The 27,990-nt window shown below is 38.5% G+C and overlaps 1 protein-coding gene across 6 annotated transcripts in view; it reads left to right on the top strand.

Annotated features, from left to right (window-relative positions):
- Window positions 1–27,990, top strand: part of GOLGA4 (golgin A4) — a 105,750-nt gene that overhangs the window by 30,394 nt on the left and 47,366 nt on the right. For all 6 annotated transcript variants that reach the window (XM_074199060.1, XM_074199059.1, XM_074199058.1 and 3 more), the window contains 5 exons: window positions 7,192–7,290; window positions 7,535–7,652; window positions 8,306–8,502; window positions 16,821–16,904; window positions 19,438–19,585. In XM_074199060.1, the coding sequence (XP_074055161.1) occupies window positions 7,192–7,290; window positions 7,535–7,652; window positions 8,306–8,502; window positions 16,821–16,904; window positions 19,438–19,585 (646 nt within the window). The remainder of the gene's footprint in view (window positions 1–7,191; window positions 7,291–7,534; window positions 7,653–8,305; window positions 8,503–16,820; window positions 16,905–19,437; window positions 19,586–27,990) is intronic.

Here is a 27,990-nt window from a genome sequence, read left to right as displayed (position 1 = left end):
TTGGCATCTCCCCAATTTCTAATTCTTTACCACCACAAAAAAAGAGGTTCTATAAATGTTTTTGTACATATGGGTCTTTTTTTCCTTTTCTTCGATATCTTTGGGATTATAGATTTTGGTCTAATTTTGACAAATATTTCTCAAGTTCCTGTTTTGTATTCTAGTGCTGGGAACTGAGAGAGGGTCAGTATAGTAGGCAGCAGTATATGAGAAATGTTGGAGCAATGACTTGGACCCAATCTTCTTTCTCCAAGTCCAGTGCTTCTTCCAAAATAAACATCGTTTCCCTTCCTGGATCTAAATAGTTATTCAGCAGAATATCTTTCTCATTCATTTCTCATTCATTCTGTCCCTTGATCATGGTAGGCCAGTGACAATTGGGTCTGGCTTTTCACTTCTTTGTTGAGAATGACCCTGATTAGTTTTGACTAGTTGAGATTTGCTGCAGAATGGAACTATTACAATAGCCTGTTTCTTTAACTTAGTTGAAATTGGAGGTCCCTGGAGTTGTCTTATTATCTAAGGGACCTTTGAGACTAGAGATGACCCAAATCTGTTTTGTACTTTCCTTGTTTCTTTGTCTATAGTACATCTTTTTTTTGGTTACGTTTTGCAAGGCAAATGGGGTTAAGTGGCTTGCCCAAGGCCTCTCAGCTAGGTAATTATTAAGTGTCTGAGGCCAGATTTGAACCCAGGTACTCCTGACTCCAGGGCCAGTGCTCTATTCACTGCGCCACCTAGCTGTCCCTATAGTACATCTTTTAGGTCTGTTCTTGTCTAGTTTTGCAATTCCAGAACTGGGCCTAGTTAGGTTGACCTTTAGACATAAAGGAAGAGAGATCAATTCAGGTTTGACTAGCTTGATATTAGGTCACATACACACACACACACACACAAAATGACCTCCCCTTTAAGGAATAATAATCATGTGCTAGGCTTTGTAAAGATGACATCAGTGAACCCATTTGCTTTGGGTACGTTGGGCTATTTTTAAGTAGAGGATTTTTAAAAAAATATTTTATTTTTGGGCAGCTAGGTGACATAGTGGAGGGGTGGCTAGGTGGTGCAGTGGATAAAGCACCGGCCCTGGAGTCAGGAGTACCTGGGTTCAAATCCGGTCTCAGACACTTAATAATTACTTAGCTATGTGGCCTTGGGCAAGCCACTTAACCCCATTTACCTTGCAAAAACCTAAAAAAAAAATTTATTTGTCCAAGTGCATGCAATCGTAGTATATTTTATCAGTCTTTTTTTTTTTTTTGCAAGGTTTTGAGTTTTGCATTTTTCTCTCTCCTTCCCTTCCCTCCACTTTCCCCCTGACAGAAAGCAATCTGCTATAGGCTTTACATTTATAGGTATGCTAAACAATAGATCCATATTGATCCAGTTGTGAGAGAAGAATCAAATTCAAATGAAAGAAGTAGAAAAAATTGGCATAATACATAATTCAACTTTTAAAAATGGAAGATAATAAGCTTTGGTCTTCATTTAAACTCCACAGTTCCTTCACTGGATTTGGTTAGTGTTTTCCATCATAAGTCTTTTAAAACTGTTCAAGGAGTAGATTTTAAGTGAACTATTCACACATTTTGCCTAATACTCTTTTTGACAGAAGACATGAATTTATAAGATTGGTGGGTAGGATTAAGAGCATTTGTGGTATTTATTCCATCTCAAGATCAAAGGGCATTAGTATCACACTTTATAACATATATTGTTTATTCATTACAACATTTTTACTCTTGAAATGTGTTTCTTGATTGTTGCTATTTTTTTTCTTTTGGTATCATGTCACTTTAGGAATTCAGGATATGTTTAATTTTTGGAATAAATTCATTTTTAGCAAGGTCCAAACAATCAAAAGTTTGGTAATGTAGATCATTAAAAGAAGGACTTATATCTTTATGTTCAATGAGTTTTTAGTTAAAGTAAGGAATAATGGAAAAATAAACACAATTATGTATATTTTTAAAGAAGTTTCCTAAATGATGGTATCATAGAAATTGTCCATTTTAACACTCACTTCCTAATTGAATAAACTTGACTTGCAATTTTGCCTATAAGGAAAAATATTTCCATTGCTTTGAGTTGAATTTATGAATGATGTCTACTGTTAAGTGAGTTTGAAATTCTGAATATTAAAGAAACATGCACTCCATAGTATAATGATAGTAATGTAACTTTATACTTTCTGAATTCCCCTTTTCCACAAGAACCAAATTCTTTTGAAACCAAATAGAAGTGACACATGCTAGTCTCCTCAAGAAGGTTGTGTTAGCCCTGGCATAGAACCAGATTAGCCAGACCCCAGCACTACAGGCATTTTTACAAAGGCGTGCCCCCCCCATAACTGCTCACAGTTTTTCTTTTTAATTTTATTTGTTATTAAATTTATTTTCTGCTCCTGTCTTGTCTTTCCACTATTTCCATTTGTTTGACCACCACTTCTACTCTTATTTTCTTGTGCCATTCCAAGCATGCTTGAAGGAAGGAGTCAGATTTTTGAAAGCTCTTTGGACAACACATTTGGGTATGGATGACATTTGATCAGATGTGGCTGAGAATTCTCAATTTTGCACTCTCAAAAAGTCAACCAGATAGCAACTGTTACAGAAATAAAAAGGAGAATTTTTTTAAAGAAGGAGAGTTTTGACAAACTTTTTCTTCAAGCTATTTCTCCTTTAGGTAGAGGGTTTTTTAACTTCCTCTTCAGACATCCAGAATCAATTCTTTATGAAATTGATGACCTCTTTTTCCATTTCAAAGAATATATATCTACATTTTTACTTACTGTTTTCTATAGACCTATGTCAATAGAGATTCCTGACCTGCGTTTTCCTTTCTGAAGGACTCTTGACCTTTTGTATGGCTTTGAATCTTCCATTCTGGTTTTTTATTTATTCCCTCCTCCCCTTCTTTTTTTTCTTTTGCTCTAGCATCACCTTTTCACTTGCTCATCTTCAGGTGTCATTGTCCTCATCATAATTTTCATCCTCAGATAGTTTTACTGTTTTCTTGAACCTTCCTGAAAGCTCTTAAGAACAGATCCTTTGCCAGACGTGTTTGAGTTTCATATCATCTCCTTTTTATCATCTGATTCTTTACCTTCTTCTAGTGCTACTAGATGCTGACCACTGACATGTACAGGCTCTGAACTACAATTTTTATTATTTACCAAAGGACATAATTTTTTTTTTTGTTAATATACTATTTTCACATTTTTTTTAGGTTTTTTTTTTTTTTACAAGGCACATGGGGTTAAGTGGCCTGCCCAAGGCCACATAGCTAGGTAATTATTGTCTGAGGTCGGATTTGAACCCAGGTACTCCTGATTCCAGGGCTGGTGCTCTACCCACTGCGCCACCTAGCCGCCCCTTGAACTACAATTTTTAACCACCAAATTACTGGTGTATAATTTCAAAGTCACCTAGAGAAACTGAACCTTCTCAGACATTTTCAGAGATGCCACTGTGACCCTTGACTCACAGTTCTCAGTGACATCTGGCGATCATTTTTATTATCTGCCTTAAAATGGTAATTGTTATCTGCTTTTTTTATTCACATTTAAAGAGGAAGTTCTGAGGACAGAGGGGGCTTATGTCCATTCCATTAAGACCTTTTATTTGGGCAGTGATACTGACAAAGCAGAACAAAGGGAAGTGCAGGGAAGTTGATGAAGACTTGGTTCTAGTCCTTCTGAGGTATGATGGGACTGGAGTTTATTTAGGAAAATAGTTTTGGCAGCTGAATGGAGAATGGATCAGAGTGGGGAGAAACCTGAGACAGGTAGATCAACCTGCAGACGATTGTAGCTGTCTAGGGATGAAGTGATGAGAACCTGCACAGGGTGGTGGCATTATCAGAGGACAGAAGGGGGCATAGTGGAGATACTGCAGAGGTGAAATTGTTTTAGATATGAGAGGTGAGAGACAAGTGAGGAATTGAGGATGATACTTAGTTTGTGAATCTGGGGGACTTGGAGGATGGTGTTGCCCTCCAACAGATAACTTAAGAATGGGGGCAGAATTTGTGGGAAAAGATATTTGATTTAGGATGTATTGAGCTGAATGTTTATTGGACATCTAGTTTAACATGTCCAGCAAGCAGTTCTAGATAAAAAACTGGAGACCAGTTAGGGCTGCATAAAAAAGGCTTGAGACTCCAGCTTAGAAATGATCATTGAAATCTGTGGAGTGGGGATGATGAGAGCACTAGTTAAGTACTGTGGAAGGAGAAGAAGAAAAAAAGTCCAGAGTTCCATGAAATATCCATATTTAGTGGATGTGATCTGGAGGAGTATACATTAAACAGAAGTAATCAAGGGAGATAGAAGGAGAACCAGGAGTCGAGTAGTGTCTTGAAAACCTAGAGAAAACCTAGGAAGATAGAGAAATTGTCAGTGTTTTAAAGTTTTAGAGAGGACAAGAAGATTGAGGATTGTGAAAAGCCTGTGGATTTGGCAATAAGAGTATTATTAGTTACTTTGGAGAGAACAATGTTGGTGGAATGATAATGTAGGAAGCTAGATTGTAGGAAATTGAGAGTAAGAGGGAAAAAGTGAAGACTCCTGTTGTAGACAGCCTTCTTTCTCAAAGAGATTATCCTCAAAGGGCAGAAGAGATAGTGTTACAGTTAACAGGGATGAAAGGATGAAGTGAGAGTTTTTTGAAGACAGAAAACATGATTTTTTAAAAAAAATCTTTTTTTCTTGTTTTTTTACAAGGCAATGGGCTCAAGTGACTTGTCCAAGGTCACACAGATAGGTATTTATTAAATGTCTGAGGCCAGACTTGAACTTAGGTCCTCCTGATTCCAAGGCTGGTGCTCTAATCACTGTGCCACTTAACTTCCCCGTGATTATGTTTTTAGGAAGTAGGAAAGAAGCCAGTATCCAGGAAGACCTTGAAAATAGGTGATAGAAAGGGATGACAGGAGGGATAATATATTAGAGGAGATGGGATGAACGGGATCTCTTGAGTAAATAGAGAACTTATCCTTGGTAAGGAGTAAGTTCACCTCATCATATGAGACAGGGATGAAGGAGGAGGTAGGAGAAGGTAATGAAATCAATGAGGAAGAAGGGAGAAAGGTAGCTCACAGTGAATGGCCTCAATTTTTTTTTTCTGTAAAATAAGAGCCAAAGTTCTTAGGTGAGAGTGTGTGGAAGGGTTTGTGGAAGGATGTAAAGGAGTGGGAAGAGCCTCTGGAGATAGGGTTAGTGAATTGATATAATAATATTTGTCCTTCATTCTTGAAGAAGACTGTCACATCAGGGAGGTGATGCCATGACAAGCACATGAATTGGATTGAAAGGGGCTGTGCCAAATCCCCAGCCTCACTTTCTCCTCTGGATCCGTCTGAGTCAGTGGCCAGATATGAATCGGATCACCTGGAGATGACCCTGAATGTGAGGCAATCAAGGTGAAGTGACTTGCCCAAGGTCTCACAGCTAGTAAGAGTCAAGTGTCTGAGGCCAGTTTAGAACTCCCATCCTCCTATCTTCAAGGCCAGTGCTCTATCCACTGGGCCACCTTGCTACCCCTGAATTGATAAGAGAGGAATAGAAGGATTGCCTTAAAGCAGTGAGGGCATAGTTGAGGTTGAGTAACATAAATTTGTAGTGGACCCATTTAGAACAATTGCATGCTTTTCTCCATCTTTGTTCTGTAGCACTTGTGTAGGGATTGGATAATGGGAATGGTCTAAAGTTCACACTTGACAGGTGATCAGTTGGTGGAATGATAAGGGGACAAAATGCTCCAGGGAAGAGAACAGTCTTGGGTTGAATTGGTTCATCAAAGGGGCAAAATGGCAAACGAGTAATTAATTCAGGAATAATGGCCTGGGAGATAACTGAAGGATTGAAGGTTTGGAGATCATGCTGTGGACAAAAAGTAGGTTTTGGATAGATTGTGGTCAGATAAGGAAATATTTGCGTTTTTCAACATGAAGTTGATGGTAAGGGCAAGATCAGGACTATGATCATCTTTGTGACTGAAGTGAGGTGGAGGATGGAAAGTGAATAGGTTGGGGTAGTTAGGTGGTGCAGTGGATAGAACACCAGCCAGGAGTCAGGAGGGACCTCGATTCAAATATGGCCTCAGAATCTTAATAATTGCCTACCTATGTGACCTTGGTCAAGTCACTTAACCCCCATTGCCTTGCAAAAAAAAACAACCTAAAAAAATGAAAGTGAATAGGTTAAGGAACTGAGCAGTTATGATGTTTGAGGGAGTGTTATTATATATGTTGACATATTTCAATATGCCAAGAGTTGGAGAGGAAAGATTGAGAGCCATGTAACAAACTTGAGGATGGAATGAAGAATGTCCTGGCAGAGTGTTGACAGTGGCTCTCAGGGTTTTCATTGGGTCAAAGATGAAGATCTTATATTCCAAAGGGGGAAGATTATTAATGATGGTGGCAGGGAGGGAAGCTGAAATTAGCAATGGAGAGAAAAAGATTTTTCTTGAAGGCAAGTTAGTTGCAGGTATTCCAGAAGGCACAGTGGAAGGAGTGGGTTATTTTGGTTAGGATTTGGGGCTAAGAGCATTGAGTAGACTAGGAATAAGGAATTGGGTATTGGGGTTTGTAGGATGACCTATAGGGTAGGGATTCAGAGTCACTGGGGATGTGCACGGTATGACCAAGTGTGAGAGACAATTAGTGTGATGCCTTCTCTGAAAAAAATTCATTATGTTGCTTACTATTGAAAATTTTAAGCATGCCTTCTTCAAAACTTATTTTAAGATAGCTCACTTCATCTACAGTGGGTACTGCCTCCATGGATGGAGATTGCAGTTTCTTTACACCTTACACTTTAGTAAACCATCTTCATGTCTTGCTCCACACAAAAAATTTCAGTGGCCTTTGGCTTTGTGGTCATCAGTTTGCTGCTCCTTTGGTAACAGACTGTTCCAGAAGCAGGTCACTGGGTCCCTCCTTTGAAGGTTTCTGCAGCTTGTTGGTGGCTGACCAAAGGGTGCTTTCTATGGTCATAGACTTCGGGAAACCAAAGTTCCTTGTACAAATGGAATATTCAGAAGTGGAATTGCAGAAAATCGCAGGCAGCATTTTGCCTGACCTTTGTGTATGTTATGTTTTATGATTTGTGAAAATCTTTAAGCTCCTATTTTGAACTGTTTTTACTCTATCCCAAAGACACCATCTCTAAAGCTCTCTCTCCCCTAGGAGCTTCAAATGGATCAGCAAGCAAAGAAACACCTCCAAGAAGAATTTGATGCATCACTAGAGGAGAAGGACCAGTACATCAGTGTTCTGCAGACTCAGGTAAATACCTTCATGGTGTTGAGTGAAGAATAAATGAAGAAATGTTTTCTTGAGTGTTTTCCCCAATGATATGGTCCCTTGTGGTGTTCTCTCACATTCTAGTGAACACTCTTTGGCTGTTGTGAAAATCCATTCTGGAGCTTTGCCTCTTGCCTTAGGAGCTTTTAGGTGTTCATTTCATCCAAAGCTTCTGAATAAGCTGCATCCCTTCTCTTGGTTTTTCTAATGAGAACATTTTATTTAGGTTTCGCTGCTGAAGCATCGTTTGCAGAGCAGCCAGCTGACTGTGGAGTTCCCTCAACCTGAAAGCCTGCCCAAGGATTCTAATGAAGAGAATGCACAGAATGATTTGGACCATGGAGGTCTGTTCTTTAACAAATCTTTTTTAACTCATTTATGCCTAGTGGCCAGTAAGAGAGAGATTGAGAGCAGAAGAGTTCTAGGCCCAGTTGCAGCGGTAGCTCGTGACCCAGCCTTGAAGTCTTCAGGGTGTCCTGAAGACCTTTTTGGGGGGCCAGGTCAGAAATGACATTTTGAGGAAATGACTTTTCTGAAGGAGTGTGGCCCATTGGTATCTTTGATTAAACCTGATTTTCAGGCATTTTTCTGACTTAGACTTTTAAAAATCAGCTTTAAAAGCTTATTTGCTTTGGGAGACTAGATTCTGAGACCTATATTTTGATTTTCTCAGTAGCAATCTTGTGTACTGCCCCTTTTATACTGCTTAGGGACTGTAAAAAGCTCAATTTGATAGCAGCCAGAAAGTTTTGGGGTTTCCTCAATTTCATGTGTGTTTGGTAGTTTTCAACCTAAGTATTGCCATGATGCTGTGACATTACTGACTTTCGAACTCCGGCTTCTGCAGGTTTCTTTCGTTCTCCTATGGAGTATTTCTTGATATTTGTCCTGAAGAGACTTTAGAAAAGCTGGTTGTTTGAAATGTTAGCTAGTCCTGAATGCTTTTGGAAGGCTCCTAGTCTCCTGACTTGGTTATTCCATGGTTATTCCATTGCAGTGTCAGGAGAGGGAGATGGAGATGCTGCCAAAACTTTAGAAACTCTTCAGCACAGAGTGAAACGACAAGAGAATCTTCTTCAGCGTTGTAAAGAAACAATTAAGTCACATAAGGAACGAGCCACTCTTTTAACCAACGAGAAGGAAGCTCTGCAGGAACAGCTTGACGAAAGGCTTCAAGAGCTGGAGAAAATGAAGGTAAGAAGCCTGCTGGGACAGCACTATTCAGAGCATCTGCCACTTGAACCCAAGTGATCCCTTGGGAGGAGACAACTGCCAGACCCCTTGAGACTTTGCCGTGTTCTCTGGGCTTCTGGGTCTCAATGGCTTTCAGGATTCAGCTTCATTTCAAGAGGTGTCCTAGAACAGGGCCTTCACATGAGATCATTTTGGCTTCTAGAGATTTATCCTAATTGAACAGACAAGAAAACTGGACGGAGGTGAGAAAGTGATTTGTCTAAGATCTCCTAAGAAATGACTATAGAAAAGGAGGCTTAACTTTTTTTTTTAGGTTTTTTTTGCAAGGCACATGGGGTTAAGTGGCTTTCCCAAGGCCACACAGCTAGGTAATTATTAAGTGTCTGAGGCCAGATTTGAACTCAGCTCCTCCTGACGCCAGGGCTGATGCTCTTTCCACTGTGATATCTAGCTGCCCCCTTAACATTTTTTAAAAATGAATTTCTAAAATGTGTATATTTCTAAAACATCACATGAGAAATATATTAAAATTGCATGTAAACTAGGTATAATTACTCCATAGAACAAGTTTTCCAGATTTTGGAAGGGATGGAGAGGGAGATATTTAGTGAAGACTTTTGTTTTTAAAATTTTGATTTTTAGTAAATAGCATCTGAAAATTGATGCGTCAAGAAAAATGATAACCCATGACTTATGAAATATTACAAAACATTATCACGTTAGCTATTTTTTTTGTTTGTTTTTTTAGGTTTTTGCAAAGCAAATGGGGTTAAGTGGCTTGCCCAAGGCCACACAACTAGGTAATTATTAAGTGTCTGAGACCGGATTTGAACCCAGTTACTCCTGATTCCAAGGCCGGTGCTTTATCCACTACGCCACCTAGCCGCCCCAATGTTAGCTATGTTGTGAGAAAAGAAATCATGAAAACTAAGTGGAAAGCCAGTCATTTCCACAGGCATTCCAAGGAGTTCCTCTTCATTTCTCTCTGTGGAGGGGGATTCCTTTATCACAAGTCCTTTGGGTTTTCCTGGATTATTGTATTGTTTGAAAGGCATAAAGTCTTTCATAGTTGAATGTCCTTACAATAGTACTATTACTCTGAACAGTATCTCCATACAGAGTATAGACTTCCTCCTAGCCCAGGACTCTTTCTTCTGTGATTTTCTGTATTCTTGAGTATCCTAGCCCGAAGAGGAGTATGATGCCTCAAGTACTCCAGAAAACAGCAGGCTCTGAGGTTTGAGCCTAGAAGAGGAACCTGAGAAGAGGGGACATGACTTGCTCAAAGTCACACAGACATCAGTCATAGAACCTGATTTTGAACCTGGGTTCCCTGATTTAAAGTATTCCCCTTTGTACCCCTCTTCCTGCACCATTCAGTTTGTATACTTTACTTCTGACCTCCTCTTGTTTTGAAGTTTTATGTAGAATTAGTTCCATTGTGTTTATGTTCACTTGGTGTCTCTTGATACTAGCTAATTCAACAGCCTCCCAATGCCACAGTAGGACAGTCTTAGCTGTTTGGTTATAAAGTGAGAAACAAGGCAAAAAATACTGTAGGAAGAAGACTATCTCTCATAAATCCTTTTAGTCAGCTCTTTAGGGGGAAACTTGGATCTAGCCATAGACCTTCCAATCAGTGTGGGGAGGAGGGCAGTGGGACAAACAGCAGAGGCTGGAGTGGGCAGCCAGTGAGCAGGGCAGGGCTGGGAGGCCTGCAGAGGCAAACCTGGGAATTGGAAAAGCCCAGTTCTCTGGTGTCACCAAGTACAGAAACTATATTTCCCACACCCAGCCCAATAACCAGCAGTGCATAGCTAACATTTGCATTACCCCAGAGTCATTAAGGAAGGGGTCAGTGTAGAGTTGTGACAATAAGATTGAAACTTTTGTGTTAAAAGGAAAATTAGTTTTCAGAAAATTAATTTTTGTAAACTATGGTATTTACAGTATTACAAATTTTCATAGGTTGAAAGGCCTTTGTTATTCATCTTCTCCATAGTTGAAAGGAATTGCCACTTTGGCATCTCAGATCATGGATCATTGAGCTTCTACCTGATCTCCCCAGGGGAGGGGTTACTCCTTTGGGAAGCTTTTGGAGAACTTTCCTCATCATAGACTTGTGGACAGCAGACTGGATTTCTTTCTTTGCAGCTTCCTGTTATTTCTCTTTATTCTGTCTCTGGAACTAAACAGATTAAGTCTAATTTCTCTCTGCCCTTCCAGTATTTGATTTCCCAAAAGATGCTGTGCAAATGAGACTTTTTCTGAGATGTTTTAGCTCCCATTTGGGTGTCATTTGGGGTTTGCCTGTTCTGCATGCACCTCACCAGGACCCCTTGACAAAGACCCCCTCCTGCCTTTTGCTCCTAGAAGTTCATGCTTTCTGATCCATCTCCCCTGGTTCCTTTCCTGTCTGACTGCTCTTTGGTCTTCTCATGCATCTCTGGTACCCTAGGGTGCCTTTTCTCTCTACATCCTCAATCTTGATTATCTCAATTCTGTTATTGATGTCTCCTAAATTTATATAACTACCCCTAATCTCTCTGCTCGCCTGAAATGTCCACTTGGATGTTTCAAAACAATCTCAAGCTCCTTTTGTCTATAATCAACTCCCCCCCCCCCCCCAAGCTTTCCCCTCTTCCGAATTTCTGTTTGGGGGCCACTGGTCTTTAAACCACTGAGGTTTGCAACTTCCTAACCATCCTTGATTCTTCACATTCATTTGCTACTCCTGTTCTTGCTGTTTCCAGATCCATTCAGTTTGACTCTTTGACTATATCTCTTCACTCACTCAGGTGCCCACCTCTAATTGTTGCTCACTTAAATTATTATTAATAGTCTCTTTTTCAATGTTAAATTTTATTAATCAACAAAACCATCTCTTATTTCCCCTTTCAGCCCCCTCTACCCCCAGCTATACAGAGAAAAATTGGAAAACAAAATTCCTCTTAGATACTTGTAGTCTCAAGCAAAATAAATTTTTTCATTAGCTAGGCCAAAAACAAAGTCTCATTCCGTAATCTTAGTCAGCAAGTGTTTATTAAACACCAGATTGTGGACAAAAGCATAAAGAGGACTCAGAGAAAGCATACTTAGGATCCCAAGACCCAAAATTCAATGGATAGGTCAAGTCAACTTATCTTGGAGGAGAGCCTGAAATGAAATTCTTACTGTATGGTGAGAAACTTTTCTAAAATGGAGAAGGGGAAAAAAAAAGAGCTGTCTGAATAGACTGACACAGTTGCCCGAAGTCAAGCTGTCTCCCAGCTCTGACCATTTTTACTAGTTTCCCTCCATTCCTGAATCTCTCTGCCTCTTACCTTCCCTGACTTCCTTCAAGTCTTAGTTAAAGCCCTACCTGCTCCAGGAAGCTTTTCCCCATCCCCTGATTGCAGTGCCTTTTCTCTCTCTCTGTTGATTATCTCCAATTTATCCAATATGTAACTTGTCTGTACATAATTATGTGTGTGTCCTTTTCCCTCAGTGAATTGTGAACTTCTTGAGTGTGGGGAGTGTGTTTTGTCTTTCTGTCTGGCACCTAGTACTCATTAATGCATTTTTATTGACTGCCAGTGATCTTTGGCTGAGCACAGTGATGAAGAGAGGTTCCTTAGGACTGCAAAAGAGGGTAGGAGTCTTCAAACTAGGCTCTTGAGTTTGACTTTAAGTTTCTGGCTGAATTCTAGACTATTTCATTATAAGAGATAGAGCCAATGTCTGGGGCAGCTAAGTGCACCACAGTGGATAGAGCACCAGGCCTGGAGTCAGGAAGATTCATCATCCTGAGTTCAAATCCATCCTCAGACACTTAATAGTTATATGATCCTGACATGTCAGTTAAGGCACTGTTCTCCTCAGTTTCCTTAGCTGTAAAAAAGAGCTGGAAAAGGAAGTGACTAACCTAACCATTCCAGTATCTTTGTCAAGAAAACCCCAATGGAGTCAGTCACAGTGACTCAGATACAACTGAAATGACTCAAGAACAATTAACTACAACAAAACAAACGTCTTTAAAAAGGAATTATAGTGATCACAAAGAAATAGTTTAGACTCATCAGGAGCAGGTCTTGTTGGATTGATTTCCTCTTTTGACAGGGCAATTAATTTGATACACAGGGAGAGATAAACATAAGGATTACTGACATTTTGTCATAGTAGCTGATTAAGTTCTTTTACACTAATATTTTAGATTTACTGGCTAGAACATTGCAATTATTTGAGATCAAAGTTAGTTCAAATTTGATATCAACTTGAAAGGATGCTTCCAGCCCCTTCTAGTTCATATTTGTATCAGTGACTTTGATAAAAGTCTACTTTTATAGTTTTATTGACTTAAAGGTTCCTCTGCTTTTTAGATTCCATAGCCCATTATGACTAATTCACTGAATGAGAGTAGTGATTCCCAAATATCCTAACAGGATTGAATCTTGGGCTAAAAAATATTAGTTTCCTGAGTGTGAGGAGTGTGAAGTCTAATTAGCATTCTGCTGCAGGCTGTGAACATTTTTGGAAACTTCTGTTGTTGACTGAGAGGTGATAAAAATCTTGGAATAGTGTAGTTGCTGTTTGAGTATGAAGACTTGTGAGACTGTGACTGATGTGTGAGGGATGTTGTACAGGTAGGAAAGGCAAGACTTGTGTTTGGTTATGAGGGATGAAGGAGATGACAAAATGATGAGAAGAGTAGTATTGCTAGCTGAAATAGGGGAGGGTGAAGGAGTTTTTGAAGGGAAACTGACTTTTGTTGAGTATGCTGAATCTGAGATACTTACAGAAAATCCCTATGCATTTGTCCAGTAGGAGTAGCAGTTCATGAGAGGAGTTAAATCAGGAAGAATGAGAATTGAGAAAAGGTCATTTACTGGTGATTTGGCCACTGGTGACCTTGGAGTAAACACTGTGAGAGTATTGTTGGTACAGTAGAGATCAAAAGAGTTTCGGGCAAGTATATGATAGGGATAGGGTGGTATGGGGGAAAACCTTTTCTGGAGTTTGAGCGCCAAAGTGATGTGGACCTATAATTGAATGGGTAGGAGTGTACAGGAAAGGCTTTTTTTAGGATTGGAGGGACTTGGCTATTTCTTAGGTGAGAAGAAGCCACATGATAAGAGAGAAATTCAAGGTATCTGAAAGAGAAGAATTGGGGGCAGCTAGGTGGTGAAGCAGATTCCTTCCAGAGGTCTTGGGCTGTCTCATGAGGCTCAGGAAGATCTGTTTTCTAGATGCTGAAACTGCTGGGAAATCCTGACTCCAGTTTCCCTGCCTTCATGTTCTGCTCCCTCTTTGGGACTCTTTGCTACTTAGGAATAAAGTGGGTTTTGTTTTTTTTTTAAGTTTTTGCAAGGCACTGGGGTTAAGTGGCTTGCCCAAGGCCACACAGCTAGGTAATTATTAAGTGTCTGAGGCCGGATTTGAACTCAGGTCCTCCTGACTCCAGAGCTGGTGCTCTGTCCACTGTGCCACCTAGCTGCCCTCAAGTGTTTCTTTTTTTTTTAAAGAAAGATTTTATTTATTTTGAGTTTTACAATTTTCCCCCTAATCTTGCTTTCCTCCCCATCCCCCCACAGAAGGCATTCTGTTAGTCTTTACATTGTTTCCATTATATACACTGATCTAAGTTGAATGTAACGAGAGAGAAATCATATCCTTAAGGAAGATACATAAAATATAAGGTAGCGAAATTACATAATAAGATTTTTTTTTTAAATTAAAGGTAATAGTAGGTAAAAGGCAGCCCCAAATTGTGCCTGATTGTTGCACTGATGGAAAGAGCAAGTCCCTCATGGTTGACCATCACTCCCATGTTGCTGTTAGGTTGTGCAGTGTTCTTCTGGTTTTGCTCATCTCAGCATCAGTTAATGTAAATCCTTCCAGGCTTCCCTGAATTCCTATCCCTCTTGGTTTCTAATAGAATGATAGTGTTCCATGACATACAAATACGACAGTTTGCTAAGCCATTCCCCAATTGAAGGACATTCACTCAGTTTTCAATTCTTTGCCACCACCAACAGGGCTGCTATGAATACTTTTGTACAGGTATTGTTTTTATCCTTTTTCATCATTGCTTCAGGGCATAGACCCAGTAGTGGTATTGCTAGATTAGAGGGTTTGCACATTTTTGTTGCCCTTTGGGCATAATTCCAAATTGCTCTCCATCCAGAAAGGTTGGCTGAGTTCACAGCTACCCTAACAATGTATTAATGTCCCAGATTTCTCACATCCTTTCCAACATTGATCATTGTTGGTCATTTTGACCAGTCTGAGAGGTGTGAGGTGGTACCTCAGAGAAGCTTTAATTTGCATTTCTCCAATAAGTAGTGATGATAAAGGGTTTCTTAATAGTTTTTCCTGGTCAAAGAGAAAGTGGGCTACTTTAGGAGGCATAGCTTCCTCATCACTTGGGTTCTTTAGATAAGAGAATCAAGGATTATTTATTGGAGGGGTTAATCAGGGATCTTTAACATCTGACACATAGTAAGTGCTTAAGAAGGGTTTTTTAATTATTTGGTTGATGAACTGACTGTATAATAGTAATGATTGGCATTAGAGAGGTGTTCTCAAATCTTTATGTATCCATTTGTCAAATGTACATGCTGTTATGATAAAATGAAAATTTATTAATCTCTTAGTGAATTCATTTTTTTAAGGAAGGATTCTAGGATTTTGGAATTCACTTTTGGAAGTTCATTTCCAATGTGGAAACTCCCTCCACTGAAATAAATTGGTACCTTCTTTGTAACCCAGAATCTTACAGAATTGCTTAGAACACAGAAATCTGAATTGACTTGCTGAAGAGTAGGTCTCTACACTAGGTCAGCCTCCTATCCCAATTTAATTCATATGATTTAAAGAAAAAAAAGAATCATCTCTTCGAGTTGTGAACTGAACCAAATATTCTGAAGCTCACTTTGGGACTACGATCTCAGTTTGAAACTATGATGGTTTTGGTTTTATAAAATTTGCATACCCTTTGACCCAGAAGTATCACTACTCAAACTGTATCCCAAAGCAGCCCCCCGAAAAAAAAATTTTGGGAAAAGGACCTTTATGTACAAAAATATTCAGGATAGTTTTTTTGTAGTGGCAAAGAATTGGAAATTGAGGGGGTGACCATCAATTGGAAAATGACTGAGCAAGTTTTGCTGTAGGATTGTGATGGAATACTATTGTTCTATAAGAAGTGATGAACAGGATGCTTTCAGAAAAACCTGGAAAGACTTACTGCATGAGCTGATGCAAAGAAAAGTGAGCAGAACCAGGGGAACATTGTAAAGGATCTATGAATAACTTATCTATTCTCAGCAATGCAAAAATGCAAGACAATTATGAAGACTTTTAATGAGAAATGCTACCTACCTCTTGAAAAAGAACTGGTGGAGTGTGAATGCTGTTCAATGCATATTTTTTTTTTTGCTGTAATTTTTTATGGTTTCTTTTTTGGTGGGGGCAGATTCTGGATTTTTTTTTACAACATAACTAAGATGGAAATGGAAATTTTAAAAAATATTTATTTATTTTTCCAATTACATTCAAAGATAGCTTTCAGCAATCAATTTCTGGTAAGGTTTTGAATTTCACATTTTTCTCCTTCCCTCCCCACCCCCTCCCCTGACAGAAAATGGTCTAATATTGGTTATATATATATTTAAATATATATATATATATATATATATATTTAAACATATATCCAAATTCAGAGCAAAAAGGGTAAAAAAAAACACGAGGGGGGAAAATCATAATGCATAAAACAAATTTTAAAAATTGAAAATTGTAAGCTTTGTTCTTTGTTTATTCTGACTCCATAGTTCCTTCTCTAGATGTGGATGGCATTTTCCTTCACAAGTTCTTTAGAATTGTCTTTTGATCATTGTAGAAATGTTTTACGTGTTGATTGCTTATCTGTAATCTATATCCAATTGCTAGCCTTTTCAGTTATGGGAAGAGGGAAGGAGAGAGTAAGAGAATTTGGAACTCAAAATTTTTTAAAAAGGGAAGATTCAAAATCGTTTTAGATGTAATTAGAAAAAAGTAAAATAAAAGAGTTATCTCTTTTCTTTATGAACTTGAAAAAATTGAAAACAAACCACTGAATATGAACTCTGGGACCTTTCCAATTCTTTAGGTTCTTTCATTCTAAATAAGTAACTATTTAGAAATTCATGATTTATGTGAAACCCTTTTGTTCTTTTTTATTTAGTATTTTATTTTTCCCCAATTACATGTTAAAACAATTTTGAGCATTCATTTTAAAATTTTGAGTTTCAGTACTTAAGTTCTAAATGAGCCAATAAACCTGAACCCTTTTTGTCTCCTAGGAACTTCACTTGGCTGAGAAAACAAAATTGATTACTCAGTTGCGGGATGCAAAGAACTTGATTGAGCAACTTGAACAAGATAAGGTAAATAAGGAAATATAGTCTGACGGGTAGATCTGAGTTTTGAATAACTTAAACGTACTCAGAATGTAAATATATTTTTATTTTGCTCCCTAGATCAGATAAACTTTAGCCCTAGTGATGTTTATGGAAATCTGATAGTCAATAATTTCTTGTCTCAGGCAATACTGAATTGTTAATCACATTTTTATGACAAGACTTTTGTAATAATAACATGGGATTTAATATTTTTTTGAAATGTGTACTTTAAATCTTTTGAGAATACAGTTACTTATATTTGGTACATGAATGGGCAGTGTGTATTCAGGAAATGAAGTCAATGAGTTTGAATTACTGTTTTTAAAAGCCTGGCATGGAAGGGGAAGGAAAGATAGGCTCTCTCTCTGTATCTGTGAAAAAAAAGTTAAGAAAATCATTTTCCTTTGACCTGGCTATTCTCTCATGATGATTTTCTAGGGACTGATGGAGAGATATTTGTCCTTCGTCCTTGAAGGAGGCCATGAAGTCAGGGAGGTGATGCCATGACAAGCATATGAATTGGATTTGAGTTGGGATGGGCTGTGCTAAGTCCCCAGCCTCACTTTCTCCTCCAGAGTCATCTGGGTCCAGTGGCCAGAAATGAATCAGGCTGTCTGGAGACAGTCCTGTATGTGAGGCAGTCAGGGAGGAGTGAGTTACCCTAGGTCACACAGCTACTGAGACCCAAGTGTCTGGGGCTAGCTTTGAACTAGGTCCTCCTGACTCCAAAGCCAGTACTCTGTCCACTGCACCACTATCCCTGGAGAGATGAAAAATCAGAAATGCTTAGTCTAGGGATGGGAAGACTAAGGGGGAATATGATCACTTTTGTCCAAGTATTTGAAGACTTGTCTAGTGACAGGATAGATTAGAATTGTGTTTTTTGGAATTAGTGGGGAAACCAGAACAAGTCACAAAAGTACAGGATTAGGCCTGCTGGAAGGACAGACTTTGTAGCCACAAAAACTCTTCAGAAGCAGAGCAACTTTAGCAATTTTTTTTTTTTAGTTTTTTTTTTTTTTTTTGCAAGGCAGTGGAATTAAGTGGCTTGCCTAAAGCCACACAGCTAGGTAATTATTAAGTGTCTGAGGCCGGATTTGAACTCAGGTACTCCTGGCTCCAGGGCCGGTGCTCTGCACCACCTAGCTGCCTCTAGGCAGAAATTGTTTGGCCACTCATTGGCAGAGATGTAGAAGGGATTGGTGGTTAGGGAGGACTGGATTAGGTGTTAGCCTCTGTAGTGCCTCCCAAGCCTGAGAAGATTATGGGAGAAGGGATCAGTGATGTGTGTGGAAAATACAACCTGGGCCTGGTCTAGGTTGGAGTTGGGCTCTGTAAAATACTGGACTGAACCTGAGGAATTGGGGTGTGGGCAGCACTGGTACCATTTCAAGCTTTGGGGCAATTTCAGCTGCAAGGGAACCCTTGCAGTAGGATGACTAGTGAGTTGGGGGTGTGGAGATGATGGGGAGCATAGCCATAGTGAATGTGTAAGAAGAGAACTATGACTGAACTCCTACCTTCGTATCGACGGAAACCTTCTGTGATATATATCTTTTTGTGGATACGAAGGTAGAAGTTCAGTAATAAAGCAATAGTATTGTTGTTTTTTAAATCTCTGTGGTTGGTGGGGGCACATTTTTGCAGGTTATATCTATATAAAAGCCTTATTTATTAAGGGAAAGTCCTGCTTGGTGGTGAAAAGGTTATCTCTGTTGTGATGTGCCACCATTGTGGCTGCAGATAATTTGCTAAATTAGTCTTCATGAAGAGTTCTCCTGATTGTATAGCAGTACCCTGTTGATGTACTTGTTAGAAGTCCAGAAACATGAAAGACACTAGAGTAGCTGTGTTTATATAAGCTGCGAGTTAGCAAAAATATACTAGAATCCTATAAGAATAGCATTTCATTTGATCAGGAGAATCCCATTCTTCCTCCTTAGAATTTTCTTTATGGGCCATATCATATAATATTCTGGTGTGTGGGGAACTGTAGCATTCCCCTACCTGATGATCAGGTCCATCAAGCTGGAGCTGCACCTTCCCTCAGCTGTGTATCTCTCTTAGCATTCACTCATGGTTTTGCACATAGTAGGTGCTTAATAAAAATTACTATAGGGACAAGATAGCTTACTATAGGGACAAGATAGCCTTTCATCATCCTGCAGCTCTGAGGGTTTAATAGAATGCTGATATGTTAATGAAAGTCCGAAATCATCTTGAATTATTTAGGAAAGGTTAGATGCTTTTCAGTGGGCCTTTTAGAGAGACTTCCACTTGAAAGTGCTTATCAATCTCTCAATGTAAAAATTAAAAACAATTTCTAGAAAAACATTTATTATGAACCCCTTAGGACAGAGGTCAATCCATGACTGAAGTGTAGCTTTGCCCAAGTTCTTAGAGTTTCCTTTGTCCAGACAGACCATTCTAAGATAGATTTTGTTGGCTTTGGTTTGTTCTGTATTGAAGAGCATTCCACCTTTCTCTCATGTTCAGTGTTCTCAAATGCTTTCCACAGGGAATGGTGATAGCAGAGACCAAACGTCAGATGCACGAAACACTGGAAATGAAAGAGGAAGAGATCGCTCAGCTTCGTAGTCGAATCAAGCAGATGACCACCCAGGGAGAGGAGCTACGAGAACAGAAAGAGAAATGTGAGAAAGCTGGTAAGCAATCTCGGGGGCTGGCAGTTGAGTGTTGGAGCCAACAAGTGTTTTAATATACTTGTGTTAAATGCTCACCTGGGGGAGTCTCATCTTGCACAAATCTTTAGATTAAGAAAGTCTTTAGAAGATCACAACTTGCACCTGAATTTCTATAGTTGGGTCTGATGAGCTCCATTGGCAAGGTATTGGAGGGTCTTGGAAGCTTCTAAACTATGGGCCTCACCCATAAGGAACTTACTGTCTAGGTGGGAAGGCAAAATGGAGGCGGAGGAATGGTGAGCAGGACACTGTTGTGGACTGCAGTGATGTGCATTATTTTGTGGTGGGAGGAGTAGTGTGTTAGTGAGCTTTTTGTGTGAATATAGATGTTTAGAAGGAATTTGATGAAGGGAGAGAGAGCCACCTGGATTAGTCTTGCCTGGGGAATCTTTAGGAAAGTTGGACCTTTGATTTGGCTTCCATGGAAGTCTCCTCTGAGGCCACCATTATTCTCTTTTTTCCCATTCATTTTGAAGCTTTTTTTTAGATTTTTCAAGGCAATGGGGTTAAGTGCCTTGCCCAAGGCCACATGGCTAGATAATTATGAAGTGTCTGAGGCTGGATTTGAACTCAGGTACTCCTGACTCCAGGGCCGGTGCTCTATATCCACTGTGCCACCTAGCTGCTCCTTGAAACTTTTTTAAACAAAGGAGACTCTGCTTGGTATCTCCATATCCCTTAAGAAGTTTTACTCTCTTTTTTTCCCCTTGTAGTCCGTCATCTTTTGCTACCAATACTATATAGCAATCGATCTCTTCAAAGTCATTAATACTTTTTACTCTCTAAAACCTGTGGTTCTCAAGAAAGTGTTTTTCCTCTGACATTTTTACAGCTTTTGATTGGCTCTTGATGTTGGATATGCCAACCTCTTGCTGCTTCTCTTTTCTCTCTCTTATTACTCTGCTCTTGGCTCCTTAGGATTTTCCCTTATTTTTAATGTAGGTATATGTATTGGTCTTTAGCTCTTCTCTCTTTATCCTTTCTCTCCTTCCAGTCCCTAGGACTGACTTCTCCTCTGCTTCTGTTTCACATCTTTGCCTCCCTAACGATGTCTCCACCTGCAGGTTTTGGAGACTTGTCAAGTTAAACTCCCCTACCTTTCTGCTCACTATGCCCACTGTTTTTTAATTTTGCTTGTTGTCTGTGGTAGCCATTTGCTGTGCCTGGCTTCCAGAGTTCTCTTGTCCTCTTCTCTGGCCCTTGCCTCTCATGCCCACCCAGATTATTTTAGAATTTCACTAGCAAGCCTTCTTGCCCTCCTCATTCCATATAGATCTGCTCTTGTTGTTACTCAGGCTTGTTTGATGCTCTCTCTGTCTTTGAAGGTCCTTTGTACTCCCATCTTTCCTTCCTATTGTAATTCTCTCTTCTCCCTCCCCCCAATTCCTGCTACCACCTTATTATGATAAACTTAAACCAAATTAGGTTGCCCAAAACATGCAGTATTTTTTTGGCTTTTGCTCATGTTTTCTCTCATGCCTGGAATGCCAGCTTTCCAGTTTGTCTGTTGAAGGTCTATCCTTGTTGGATTTTATTTTTTCATGCATTTCTCCTGTCTCTCCGACTTCTCTACTGAAAATAAAAATGAAAAATACCCTGCCCGAAAGAAGTGTAGTCAAACCACACAGATTCCCATATTGACTGTGTCCTAACCAGCCTTTGAAGCTCAACTCAGATAGATGCCACCTCATTTACCATATCATTCTTGCATCCCTCAACTTAAAGATTTTATTTCCTTTGATTCATTTAATATGTAATTTTAAAAAAATTGTGTTAACTCTTTGCTGACTTGTAAGCTCCAAGAAAGTGTCTCTCTTAATATTCATTGAGGTCATTAATAAATGTTTAAGTGAAGGAATGGATTAAAAACAGGAGAGAATGGAGGAAGGGAGATGAGGCTGGAGATGATTGTAGTAGATCTGTAATTTGAGCCTGAGGGCCATGGTGAGGATGGGAGGAATAGAGAGGGAGGTACAGAGTCTGACTTAGTGGGGCTTGTGGACAGTGAGAGGCTAAGGAGGCTTTATGATCGGAAATTAAGCTTGATGCCTGGGAGAAAAGCAGCATGACCAAAAAGAAATCATGATTTAGGGAAAGGGAGCCACTTGGAGTGTGAGGGAGGAAGAGGAGATTAGGCATTTGAGTTAGCTGTGATCCTGGAATAAGTCTTAGAACTTGTGTGAGAGACTGACTGGACTTGTATATTTGGAAGTCAGTTACCAATGTGAAAGACGGTAACAAAAACTGCAGAAGTGATAGAGTCATTGGTGATAGAAAAGAGCTCACTATCCCTTGTCAGCAGGATAGAGGCAAAAGAATGGGAATCTAAGTGAGTGTCATTACTGGAGGTGAATGGTAGAATAGGGCTAATGCTTTCCTAGAATGAGGAAGGGGAGCTGGGTAGGGCTCAGCCCTCCTTTGCTGGGTCTGCGTTGATAGATCTTTCACCCTTGTGTCTCTTGAGTTAAAGCCCAGCACTTCGTTACCTCTGGCTGGGCCAATAATGGCACCTTTTTCAGAGTAGTCTCTGAACGGTCCCAAGGACTACTGAAAGATAGGAAAAGGGTTAGGGTTAGCATGTTTTGTACCACAAGGAAACAGTAAGTGTGCTCCTCTAGCTCCTCCCCCTCTCCCGTGCCTGCCAGGCTTTTGGCACAGGCTTTGTTAGTTAGCGCTGTTATTGCCTACAGTGGTTGGTTATACACAGGCCTAGGATACTTAAATTGAGAAACAAAAATTACTTTCTTCCAAGGTGGGAGAAGGGATGGCTTGAGAATTAAGTCCAGAATAGGATGGGTTTTAAAAGGAGTGGGAGCCATGGGAGCCATGCTGGCAGTAGGATGCTGTGGATCACTGTCCTAGGTGAGTTCTAATGTCAAGCAGAGTCAACCCAGGCTATGGCTTTCTTCTGCATGGGCATAACACAACACAGCTTAGTTGGGTTTTAGTTTTAGAGATGATTTGTATAAAAAAGGATTTCCATAAATATTTATTTATCAGATGATTTCTCCTGGTAATCGAACTGAGTCTTTTAAAGGAATTGGGTAATGAAGCAAATGTACTCTTTTTAAAAATTTTTTTTTATTTTTATTTTTTCTTTTAGGGTTTTTTTTTTTTTTTTTTTTTGCAAGGCAAATGGGGTTAAGTGGCTTGCCTAAGGCCACACACCTAGGTAATAAGTGTCTGAGACCGGATTTGAACCCAGGTACTCCTGACTCCAGAGCCAGTGCTTTATCCACTGTGCCACCTAGCCGCCCCAGCAAATGTACTCTTAAGACAGAATCCATATGCTTGTTTTAAAACAGATTTGCTAACTTTTGGAAAATCTTTTTACAGTACAGCTGTACAATTAAAAAGCCTGTATTTTGAATTCATAATTTTTGAGGACTATTGCCCAAACGTAGTTACTGTTGAACTAGTTGCCTAGTGTTTGCAGAAGTTGCATGTTTAAATATGCATTGAAGTAGCTTGGCTTGCTAATTGCATTTCATCTGATCTAGAAGATCCATTTGGACAGATTGTTCCAAACCTAGCCATTTTCTTTTGCAGCAAGTCTGTGTGTGTGTGTGTGTGTGTGTGTGTGTGTGTGTGTGTGTGTGTATTTATATATGTGTGTGTGTGTCTATGTGTTTATTTACATGTATATGTATAATGATGGAAGGATTCCATTCACGTATGAGAGGAGGAAAAGGTCAACCAAAGTAAACAGGATTCCAGAAATAATCTGCTTTGGAACATTTGGAGAACTGGTGAAAAAGGAGGCAGCATCTGGCTTTGAAGAAGTTGACTGCTTTGTAAAATGGTTTTTGTCCTCTGATGTAAAATTCAAAGACTAGCCATATATATATAAAGTATACTTTTAAAGAGAAAATTAAGCATTTTTTTAAAGCTTAATTCTTTTAAGAGTAAATCTGTCCCTTAAGTCTTTTGAGTAAACATTGACATCAGGAAATGAGATCTCATATTTTCAGTTGTGAAAAAAATTAATTTTGCATCTCAAAAGAAACATGAAAGCAATTAATGTGAATGTTCTTAAAATTATATCTTTTGTCCCTAAGTCAGAATCTAAAAATAGACTTTTGCTTGTTCTTTACTGCTTTTCATAGAAAATAACTGTCTTGGCTTTATATTTTTTATATGAATTGTTATATATACCTTATATTTGAGGAGAGTGGGGGTCTCAACTTGCTCTCTTTGCACAGTCTCATGACATTTCTCACTTGGGAATGTGGTGGCCATATTAACCCTGGCAGGCTGACCTAGAACTTTCTTCACCCTCTTAGAAAATGATTGATAACCATTTGAAGTAGAGCCCATTGCTACTGTATTTCTTTGGGCTAAGAAGATACAGAATTGTGTAAATAGATATGTTGAGAACTCGTATAACTTTGGAACTGGAAAACTGTTTTGTATTGTATTTTATATTTTATATTTTCATTTTTTCATGTGATTTCTTTAAAAGTGAATGGGTCTGCCAAGATGTAGTTAATGTATAGGAAGGAAGCATTAAATGCATTTTAAAGATTTACCATAGTAGTTATGGCATCTATTATTTAGCACACTTTTGTTAAGACATTATATACCCCAACTCCCATCAGCAAAGAATAATCATGTTATAGTAACTCAAAAAATTCATTTAAAATTACACTTCTTTGTATATTTTGAAAATTGAGTATTAGTCCTTATGGATGTTACTCTTAACTCTTGATTCATTCATAGTATTCCTCTTGACCATGTAATTAATTTTCATGGGTTAGAATGATTTTGCAAAATTCTTTTCTATGACAAATAGAGTCTGGTATAATTTTTTTAAGTGCCCCAAACTATTTGTCACATATAACTTCTTTTCCTGTACTCTTTCCATGCTAAGAGTTGTCTGGGCTGAATTTTAAACTTTGATATTAGCTCATTTTGTGTGGGTGCTGTTATTATGTTTTGTATTTATTTATTTATTTGATGTAAATGTTATAGAACAATAAGGGGAGTCCTGTATTATATTTATAGTATATAGTATCAGTGTGTCCCATTTGGCACAATTTAAGATTTAGAACTGGAGAAGTATGAGTAATGACATTTTAAATGAAAATGTAGTTTATTCTCCCTGGTGTTAAAGCTGTGTATCTTATTTAGGCATATGTAAATATTTGTATTTTTACATTTTGTTAATTATGTGATTAGTAGCCAATTTGTATTTTTGTAGCCTTAAATCTCTCCAATCATCTTACTTTTGTGCATCCAAACATGCCAATAAGTGAATCATGGTGCCTTTCCCAAGCCTTGTATGAACAGGACTGGGGTAAGGGCTAATTTTTCTTATGCTGGGTGCTTGGAATAGGCTTTGTAAAGCAAATTCTATGCTTCTCAGGCAATACATAATATAAATTGAAGATTGTATCGCAAATCAAAAAATAACTTGTATCTAAGAAATTGTTTTACATCTTAATGAATGCTTGCTTGAAATTTCAGTTAATACGTATTTGATCACTCCTAATGAATATGCTCAGAATAGTTCCCTCACACAGAGAGATACTTGCAGCATGTTTTGATAAGGTATTAGTAGGATGGCAATCTGCAGGCTCTTTTCCCTGGATGAATTCCAATTTTATTCCCTCTCATTCAGCCATATTTCTTTAGTTTTGATTTAAGTTAACCTTTATTGATTTCACTTAAGCCATTAATGAACTTCACATTTCCAGGCTATCTAGCATGGACAAATATCTATGTCTTGTTAATTTGATTATTCTCTCCCCCCCTTCCCCCAGAAGACAAATAGGTAGCAAATGTGTACATGGTAACATGTTCATTGATCGTTTTCGTATTTTGTTTTATTTGAATGATTAATCTGCTAGGAGTTAACATAGTAGTGGGAAAGAAAGCATTCTCGTGGCCAAGATCATGGCTTTACTTTTATCCCTATCAGACAACTTATTTTGTTAAATGTCTGGTTATGAATTTTTTGGGTTTTGAGTTATAGGCTAATTTGCATAGGGAATAGACTAGTTCATAGAAATATTATATGTGTACATTTAATTTCAAGAATATTTTTAGGTGTAAGCTTTTAATAGGAAAATTCTGCCCTGGTGAGTGGTGTGGGAAGGCACCATTACTTGGGGGAAAATAGTTTCATTTCAATATCAATTTGGAGTCCCTAATTTTGGTGTTGCAATATCTAGTTTTTACCACTGGATGGTAGCATTGCCTCATTTTTCATTTATGTCAGCTGACTTCAGTTCTCTTTTACCCAAGAAGTGATTCCTAAGCATATTGACTAACTATCTGAGGATCCTTACTTTTGGTTCTTTTGACTTAAATCACATAGGAAAACATTTTATTAGACTTCAAAGCTCTATGTGACTATATGAGTCATACCATTTTTTTTCTTTTTTCTTTTTTTTTTTTGCTATGATTTTATTTAGTGCCGTTAATCTGGCATGGCTAAGTCACAGCCACTTTGGTGTGGTCAGAAGCACCATGTACATTAGCTACAGATCACACACATAGTAGAGGCACCAGCTTGCTTTTCGAAGTGGCATATAACATTTTAACTTCTGGTCCTTCTTGTCCTCACCAGCCTTCCAGGGTGGTCATTTCCTTGGTTGACTTATGAGAGAAATAGTTCTAGGAAGATAAGAAAGTAGTCTAGAGCAACCCTTCCACCTTTACCAAGATGGTTTCTGGATCATCTTTATTTATCAAACACCTTTGCAGATCTGGGATACAATAGTTGAAAGAATTCTAATAGAAAATGTTTTAAGGATCCCAGAGACAAACTTGAAAATAGTCTTCCAGTCTAAACTTGGCTCCTTTTTTTCCTACTGTGCTCCCTTTGGGTATGGTATGCACTTTACAGAGTTGACTGGCTGACTCTTTTAAGCCTCATCTTAAGGCCCTAGAGGATTCCTGTCCACTTAACTAAACCTTGCCTGAGAGAGTGGCAATAAGTAGAAAGTGAGACCAGAGGAGTAATCAAAATTCTACATCGTATTTATTATCACAAGATTTATTTATTGCCTAAGATAGTAATAATATTCTCTTCAAATTGTTTTATTCATGTTCTTTTAAAATAATGATTGCCTGAAATACATAGAATTTGCCTTTGAAAGAAAAACCATGCCTTCTTGTGCCAGTCTGCTAGTCATCCTTAGCCTTCCTGCTGGTGGTGTGCTGGGAGTGTGGTGAGTCAGCTGTCCCTTCTGCATGTTGGTGGGCCTGGAGGCGATGGGAGCTGATGCACTTTTCTTCTTTCCCCATCCTACTCTTCTCTTTCAATACTGAACAAGAGAATTCTATTAGCATTCAGAAAATAAATACTTGCTAGACAGTGCTTAAATAATCACATGATACTAGGGATGAAAACACTTATTTAGATGTTCAGGTAAAGAAGAACCAGAAGTTTTAGAATATTATGAAACAGGAACTGGTTATAAAAATTGCATTCATTTTATTATTCTAAAGATTTTAAAGTTTCTGAGGTGAAACATGAAAAACTATTAGTTTACAGTCATTCCAAAAGCATTTATTCAATGCCTACCATGTACTAAGTACTTTGCTAAGCAATTGAATTAAAATTGGATCTCTAGGTTTATTTAGGTATTTTCTTAGTAACCTAATTTGGGGTGGAATATAGAATCCAAAATAAATTGTAACTAATCTAGGTTTTTGTGCACCTACGTCCTCAGAGTGCTCTTTTTTACAAAGTGCCTCTTTGTAGTTCAATTGCTTTTAAAACAGGAAAGAGACAGAACCGAGTGAGTTCTGGGGTACCATGCTCCGATATGTGTTGTGTTTTGGCAGGTATCAGACACTACCGGTAATTGGCTCAGAAATAGTTGTTTTGGTAAGGTGGGGATTTCTGGACACTTATTTGAACCTTCATCAGCTTTCATTTTGTGTTTTAGAATATTTCAGGCTAAGGAGTATTGCTTAAGAAAAAGAAGACCTCACTTTTAAAAGAAAAATTGTCTTCAGTTAGCAAAGGGCATTCTTTTGATGCCTTAATAAATTTATGCTAGACCACATTCCCATTTAGCTTTGAATTTTACATTACCAGAGACAGGCAGATTAGATCGATTGAAATCGTAATATGGAAAGGAAGATTCATTTCAGTGAAACATTTCAGTTTACCAAACTACATAACAAAGGCAAAAATGAAATTGTCTTTTTCTTTCCGAAATGTACATACTTTTGGGTTCTAGTTGATAGTACTGAAATTATTGAGATGAACAATAGAGCTTCCTGAAATACAGTTGATGCTTAGAAAAATAGTTAGTCAATAATAACAGTGTACACAAAGCATCTTATTAGGGTAGAACTTAAGGGGATAGTTACCATTTTTGCCATTTTACAGATGTTGTAGCTCATGAAGC

Source organism: Macrotis lagotis, chromosome 8 (assembly GCF_037893015.1).
Source record: "Macrotis lagotis isolate mMagLag1 chromosome 8, bilby.v1.9.chrom.fasta, whole genome shotgun sequence".
In the NCBI taxonomy this organism is placed as follows: Eukaryota; Metazoa; Chordata; class Mammalia; order Peramelemorphia; family Peramelidae; genus Macrotis; species Macrotis lagotis.
This window is presented reverse-complemented; position numbering and strand designations above follow the sequence as displayed.